At 43.5% G+C, this 8108-nt stretch overlaps 1 protein-coding gene across 1 annotated transcript in view; it reads right to left on the bottom strand.

The window, feature by feature from the left end:
• Positions 1 to 4329, bottom strand: part of LOC106820798 — a 13482-nt gene extending 9153 nt beyond the window's left edge. The window contains exons 1-3 of the mRNA XM_014825371.1: positions 3994 to 4329; positions 3488 to 3686; positions 1903 to 2109 (exon numbers count right to left, since the gene is read on the bottom strand). Of these exons, the coding sequence (XP_014680857.1) occupies positions 1903 to 2109; positions 3488 to 3686; positions 3994 to 4083 (496 nt within the window). The 5' untranslated portion in view covers positions 4084 to 4329. The remainder of the gene's footprint in view (positions 1 to 1902; positions 2110 to 3487; positions 3687 to 3993) is intronic.
• Positions 4330 to 8108: the final 3779 nt, after the last annotated feature.

Genomic DNA, 8108 nt, shown 5'->3' with positions numbered 1-8108 from the left:
CAACTCTTTCACCGCGCCATGTCGAGCGACCGTTGTATCGAGTCTGCAGTCTATCTAGATGGCTAGGTTTCTACACGGCCTAGCTGTCTACGTGCATTTGTCACGTAGCTGTCACTGCATTTATGGTTGTCGGGCGAGTTTTACCTATATATGGTTTCCATGCTCTAATTAGGGTTCCAATCGTAGCCTGGCGTCAGATTGCGTAAGGATGCATTCATTTTAAAAGTATGTAAGTTTGTGTTCTCGTTGCTATTGATCGCGCACGGAACAAACAGCTCAAAATAACAAGTTTATTTTGTAGCGTGAGGCGCGACCGACGGCCACAGCTAACATTCGCGACCAAACTATAAGTAAAGATGAAAGCGCACGGAGGTTTTACGGTTCGGATAAGAAATCGATTTGCGGTTTCGCAGAATTGAGAGTGGTCAGGTGCATCGATCATACGTATCAACTCAATGTTTACACAATCAGCCATGTCAGGTGTATTGATGATACGATGAACCCCGTTGACCTGTGACCTCACTGATAGGTGCCATGTACGTATAGAATGTTTGTGACGTCTGAATAGGCAGCCGCGGATGACATTTGTCTATATGTACAAGGAAATCTGTATTCCTCTTTGGTTTTAATCTACGGAATATAGTTATTGTTGCCTAAGTCGCCCTTGCGTTTATCGTGACAATAAATATATTATATCGTTATCCGCTTGTGGGTGGTTGATCAGGCCGTGATCGCTCCACAGGGGTGACACGTCCGGTCTTGTACCTCCACTGCCAGACACGTGTCATTCTGACCAACGACGACAGTGACAAAATCAGAAACACGGAATAATGCAGCACTTGGCTAAATAATTGTCTTTTACTAGACACACTAGCCAATTACAATAGTATTTATAATTAATTCAAGAAAATACGAAGTCAATCCAAGAATATATCCACGTCAGTATACTGTCTGGCAACTTTCATATATATCTCCCGTTACCAACTCATCAGCCCAACGTGACCTTGCACAGGGGACACGCGAATTGTGCACGTGCTCACGTCTAAAGGAAGCTATCCTAAGCTTCCACGCATGTTTAGGCTGAAGCTGCAAGCCTCCTCGTCAGCAATGGTGACCTCTAGACGTGTCAAGGTCGTGTCAAGCTTCGTGCGCACACAGTTGTATGATGTCACGGACGTGAAGTCGTTTGTATAAGTGTGCAGACGATACACGACAGAACCCCAAAATCGTAGCAATACAGCAGTAATACAGTCTTTTCATTTATAAAAATCATCGTTGCAATAGTATAAAAAGCTGTTAAAATACTGAAATTCTTAAGTAATACACAACAATATAATACTAAACGATACGAAAATAATACAATACAATACAGGCATTTTTACTACGCATATACAATACAACTGACGAGAGAAATAACTCCATGACGACAAAAGGTTACCGATGATGGACACGTGTGACAGTGATCAATACCGCTATTGGTACTAACCCCAGTCATTCTGCTCTCATAATTGGTTCATATTATGATCAGATCTAACTGAGTATCACAGGATTGATAATAACAACATGTAAAGTATAGGTTTCCCGCATTCCCACCGTATTTGCCTGTTAACTGTAACAGGAGAAATCACGAGCGATATTTTGTTTCGCAGGCGCGTTTTCTCTTCGGTATAATACTTTTTCGTATTTCTATGTATATCTATATATGTGTGTGCGCGTGCGTGCGTGCGTGTGTGCGTGTGAGCGTGCGTGCGTGCGTACCTGCGTGCCTGCGTGCGTGCGTGCGTGCGTGTCACTCTAACCACCTCTCTCTGTCTCTCGTTCTCCTACGCGCGCTCTCTCTCATTCTCCGCCATCGTCTCTCGTACGCGCACTCTCTCTTCTATTCTATTCTGGCAGCTTTACCTGCGATGGGATTGCTGGCCAACAGCATCTCGATTGCTGCCTTCTCTGCTTGCAGGGCGGCTATGAGAGCTGCCTGGCTGTTCCTGAATGTAGTTATATCGTCGTCAAACGTCAGCTGGTGTCGGGGATGGGCAGCATAGTGTACTGGATAGTGGGGCTCCGGCAATCTCAGATAGTGAGTAGGACGGCGACGCGACGACTGAAACCCTAACAAATCAGAAGTACAAATATAAGATGACACGCCGGGAAACAGACGGCGGTATGAGTAAGCCCGCAGCTGGCGGCGAGGCAAGAGACTCGCTTGCCCTCCAGAACATTGTAAATACTCTTACATGTGGCTAATGGCTAACTTCCCACTGTCCGGAACACAAACCATGCTGCGCCCCCAGGCAAAATGAGTTCGCTACGGCCCTGGGTATATATCCGTTCCCACACTCCGTGATTTGTAACATCTATAGAGGTATAGATAGCTGCTAGGTCCGCCCATTGTAAGGATTGCGACAATACTGCAGTGAGTGCCTTAATTAGTTTCTATAGGAGCTTGTAATTATTCTAAGCATTGGAATCACGATGGATAGCAATATAAATAAACCCCTTAAAAAACAACCAAACTGAATAGGCAATGAACAATGAAGTAAAAACCAAGCAAAATGGTCTTCGTTTACCAGTCAATGTGCATTGAGATGTAGAAATTCAGCGCAGTAGGCACGCACAGATGCTATATATGCACAGTAAACCTACACCTCGCTCTCTGTGGGCATCAATGTGACAATATAATGTCAGTGAAACTCGATCAAAGACAAACAAAACTATTTAAAGGGATACATATAACCCTAGGTTCCTTGCTTATTTTTAGTTAAAGTAGGCTTAAATACGCCATATAAAAAATTTCATTGTTCAATATATGCATTAAAAAATGATTTTTTAACGTTTTAAAACCAACGTCTGTATCGTTGCTTACAGCGACGGTGGCGCCACTACTAATCCATCTACTTTCATTGTTGCGCATCGCAACTTTTTGGCTGCAGGCTATACAGACTAAGGCTGTTTCTTATTTATTCATTTAAGAGGAGAAGGAATGCAATATCATATAAACAACCTTTAGATTTTTAGATTCAGTTACAATATAGACATTCGGTTAAATAACAGCTAGGTATAAATATAGTTAGTCCTACACTTTTGTGATTAGCCTTCGGTCTGTAACGTGCAAAATAAATCGGTAAAAGCACTTCTTAAGAGTGGCAGCACAATAGCAGGATGCCATATGTCATGTCAGCGGCCAAAAATAAAGATTTCGAAACTCAGTTGTTTTATGACAAATATGTAAATGTAATGGATTATAAAAATTTGTAGGTATATACCATTATTCGTTTATAATTACCATAATATATATACCCTAAAATTCTAAGGTGTAGTATCCATTTAAGGTGGGAACATTAACGTGGAAAGTACTTTGCAGGATAACATCAAATACAATATTAGCATACGATGGATGCTCGTAGGATCAACGAGAAAAATTACGTCATCGCCGTAACGAGTCTCGTGACCTCGTTGACCTTCAGGCGCAGAAACAAGCGTAGCCTACCGAATGACCGCCGCGGTTGCTTGTAAGGGGGGCCGCGGTATCCGTTGTTATGGGAGCCGTCGTACGTCTCTCTCCCTTGTGTCACCGAATTTTCTCCGTACGGCTGAATTCTGTGCGACTGTCTAGCTCCACTGGACACGCGTGGGATAGTGACGTAAGGGAATCTTCCCGCAGCTGAACAATGGATGACGCAGCATGACTGCAATAACAATGAGAATCGTTACAGATCGTTGAGGATCGTTTTAAAGTTATCGTAGCTCTACTACATACATGCATGGTTCGGTTGGTTGCTATAACGACGAGAAACTAGTGGTCCTCTACACACACAATTATAACGTTGTCATCAGAACTACGGCCATGGTTACCTTCTGATAAATATCCATGCCCGCACACACACACACACACACACACACACACACACACACACACACGCAATCACGTACATACGCGCACATACGTTCGCAGGCGCGCACGCACGCTATTTAGAAACGTTTCAAATCACTTACCGAACAGAAGATAACCAGGAAGGCAGATAATGTAGTCAGGCACGTCATTTTCATGGTCGTATTGCCACGTGATATGTTACTGTCGTGCATCTATTCCCGTGATGACCTTATCAATTATCATGTATATATGTCCTAGCTCAACACACTTGACACACTCGACACACGCGTCTGCAGATTTAGAATGGTTGTTCACCTACACACGCGGGCTCTTCTACATAACATATACTGCGCTCAAGTATGATGCTCTCAAGTGTACGCGCCTCTCTGAGAATTCTTCGCGCTTTATATAGCGTGAATGTAGATAATGGTCCAGATTGAAAATAGACTAAGTGGAGCTGTGCTGACAAAGGTCGCCAAATGGTCAGGGCGGACCGACTTCGTACGCCACGGTGTAGAGTCAGGGGTGCGTGACAATTAATTAAGTCGCATATCCTACTAGTCCTACCTACTAATTTCGCATTTCTAAAGCAAACAAAAGCGACACGAAACCGATGTCCGCGTACAGGCGTGCGTATATACGCATGGACCAATGGCTGTGATAATGTAGAGTGGGATATCGGTTCGTAGACAGTAGAACGTAACGGTTGTGTAAACGGTGACAACTATAGTTTTATTATAAACACGGATAGCAACAATGTACACATACCGAGCTGTAGTCGACGTCTCTCCCGTTTCTACCAAAACCCCTGTCGTTTATCTTTCTCTATCGTCGTCCGACTTGTTTCCTCGTTAGTGTCAAGGGTCGTGGGTTCAATGACCGCTCGCGACTACCGTCCGATGGTACCCCCTTGGGATAAACTACCTCTGTTTGATAAACTACCCCGCATTCTTGGGGAAGTTAATGTGTTCGTACCATTAAAGAATGCCTTTTGTAAACGTTAATTTATGTCCCCTTAAGTATGCAGCTAATGTCTTCTGGGCCCATCGCCGGCCGTCCCTGAACGATTGGTGGTGTGCTGAATTCCCCCTCTCTCTTTCTGTTAGCTTAAAACACCGTACTACAATAACAATGTCGGGTGCCGAAGTCATGCAGCGATTTGTCGGCAGTCCAACCCCAGGAAATATATTTCAAAAGACTTTTGATGGCATTTTTTGTTCAAAGCTGGCAACCGGGCTAGAAAGTATCACTATAATCCACGCTTTCAGAATCACTCGGTTTCCAAACTGACATTTGACCTTAAAGGTCAAATTTGAGAATCAAAGGTCAAATGAGGTCAAATTTTATTTATGTTTTATTTTGTCTTGTACTTTCATATAACATTGATTTTTTAATTGAATATCAAATATTTAATGAGTTATAAGGGGTTCAACATCTGAAATAATAGGTAAATGTGAAGAAATCTTCGAAAATAAATGCCAAATTCTCCTTAATGTGTTGCTTTTTGTGATATTATATAATACTCTTTAATGATGCCTTTTCTCCTTTACGTTTTTAGATTTACATACAGGAATGATTAAGTGCTTCAATCCCAAAGCCCTTAAGTAGTATTGACCTAATTAGCATAATTAATTAGCTGTATTATAGGAGGTCAAGAGGTCAATGGTGATGAGCGTGATGCGTGTGTGTGGGGTTTGCGTGTGCCTGTGCGTGTATTATGAGCGTATGCGTGGGTGTGCGTGTGCCTGCGTGCGTGTATAAGAGTGTGTGTGTGTGTGGGTGTGTGCGTGCCGCCTGTACGTGTATTAGAGTCGGTGTGTGTGGGTGTGTATATGAGCGTGGTGTGTGGGTGTGTGTTGTGTGCATGTGCCTGTATATGAGCGTGTGTGGTGTGGTGTGCGTGTGCCTGTGCATGTATTATGCGCGTGTGCTGTGGGCGTGTGCGTTGCTGTCTGTACGTGTATATGCGCGTGTGTGTGTGGGTGTGCGTGCTTGCCTGCTGCATGTATATGAGCGTATGCGTGAGTAGTGCGCGTCGTAGTTGTGTAGTGTGTGTGTGTGCGTGCGTCGGCTGTGCGTGGTGCGTGTGTTAGTGTGTGTTGTGTGCGTGCGGTGCGGTGCCCGTGCGTGTGTAGTGTGTGTGTGTGTGTGCGCGCGCGTGTGTACGCCGCTAGACGTGTGTGAATGCCACAAGCGAGATGCGAGTAATAATACATTACTGCTTTACCTACTCATTCATTACATGCACGTTTAATAAACGTAAAAAAACCATTCAATTTAGATTATGATGTCAATTTAGATGTCGTGTCATCAAATTTAAATCGTCTTATCATTTTGTTTCCAGGAGGAAAGGATATACTAGCGTAGCATATAGTACGCGTTCGGGTGCAATACTTAATTGTGGGTTTGATGAATGTTGTGTAGTGACTGTGCGTGCGCTGCGCTGCCGTGCGCGCTGCGTGCGTGGCGCTTGCGAGCGTGAGAAAGAAGAGAGATGCTTGGTTAACTCAGAGCTAAGGTGGGCAATCGTAGGAGATGCTGCGACGCAAAGCGAATTTTGTAGGTCTGATTTTTCTAGGCGTATCAGGCTGGGCAGACCCACTTCCAACAGACAGATATATATTTATATCTCTTTTTATAAAAAGAAAAAAAAACGGTCGCGTAACGAGCTTGTAGTTAATTGGAGTAGGGAGGGGTTCAACTCTTTCACCGCGCCATGTCGAGCCACCGTTGTATCGGCGTCTGCAGTCTATCTAGATGGCTAGGTTTCTACACGGCCTAGCTGTCTACGTGCATTTGTCACGTAGCTGTCACTGCATTTATGGTTGTCGGCGAGTTTAACCTATATATGGTTTCCATGCTCTAATTAGTGTTCCAAATCGTAGCCTGGCGTCAGATTGCGTGAGGATGCATTCATTTTAAAAGTATGTAAGTTTGTGTTCTCGTTGCTATTGATCGCGCACTGGAACAAACAGCTCAAATAACAAGTTTATTTTGTAGCGTGAGGCCGCGACCGACGGCCACAGCTAACAATTAGCGACCAAACTATAAGTGCAGATGAAAGCGCACGGAGGTTTTACGGTTCGGATAAGAAAATCGATTTGCGGTTTCGCAGAATGGGAGTGGTCAGGTGCATCGATCATACGTATCAACTCAATGTTTACACAATCAGCCATGTCAGGTGTATTGATGATACGATGAACCCCGTTGACCTGTGACCCCACTGATAGGTGCCATGTTGTTATAGAATGTTTGTGACGTCATGAATAGGCAATCGCGGATGACATTTGTCTATATGTACAAGGAAATCTGTATTCCTCTTTGTTTTAATCTACGGAATGTAGTTATTGTTGCCTAAGTCGCCCTTGCGTTTATCGTGACAATAAATATATTATATCGTTATCCGCTTGTGGGTGGTTGATCAGGCCGTGAATCGTCCCACAGCGGTGACACGTCCGGTCTTGTACCTCCACTGCCAGACACGGTGTCATTCTGGCCAACGACGACAATGACAAAATCAGAAACACGGAATAATGCAGCACTTGGCTAAATAATTGCGTTTTACTAGACACACTAGCCAATTACAAAGTATTTATAATTAATCCAAGAAAATACGAAGTCAATCTAAGAATATATCCACGTCAGTATACTGTCTGGCAACTTTCATATATATATCTCCCGTTACCAACTCACTCGCCAACGTGACCTTGCCACAGGGGACACGCGAATTGTGCACGTGCTCACGTCTAAAGGAAGCTATCCTAATCTTCCACGCATGTTTAGGCTGAAGCTGCAAGCCTCCTCGTCAGCAATGATGACCTTCTAGACGTGTCAAGGTCGTGTCAAGCTTCGTGCGCACACAGTTGTATGATGTCACGGACGTTGAAGTCGTTTGTATAAGTGTGCAGACGATACACGACAGAACCCCAAAATCGTAGCAATACAGCAGTAATACAGTCTTTTCATTTATAAAAATCATCGTTGCAATAGCTATAAAAAGCTGTTAAAATACTGAAATTCTTAAGTAATACACAACAATATAATACTAAAACGATACGAAAATAATACAATACAATACAGGCATTTTTACTACGCATATACAATACAACTGACGAGAGAAATAACTCCATGACGACAAAAGGTTACCGATGATGGACACGTGTGACAGTGATCAATACCGTATTGGTACTAACCCCAGTCATTCTGCCTCTCATAATTGGTTCATATTATGATCAGA

Source organism: Priapulus caudatus, unplaced genomic scaffold (assembly GCF_000485595.1).
Source record: "Priapulus caudatus unplaced genomic scaffold, Priapulus_caudatus-5.0.1 Scaffold2, whole genome shotgun sequence".
In the NCBI taxonomy this organism is placed as follows: domain Eukaryota; kingdom Metazoa; phylum Priapulida; class Priapulimorpha; order Priapulimorphida; family Priapulidae; genus Priapulus; species Priapulus caudatus.
The sequence above is the reverse complement of the archived record's forward strand: the minus strand, read 5'-3'. Positions and strand labels throughout refer to the sequence as shown.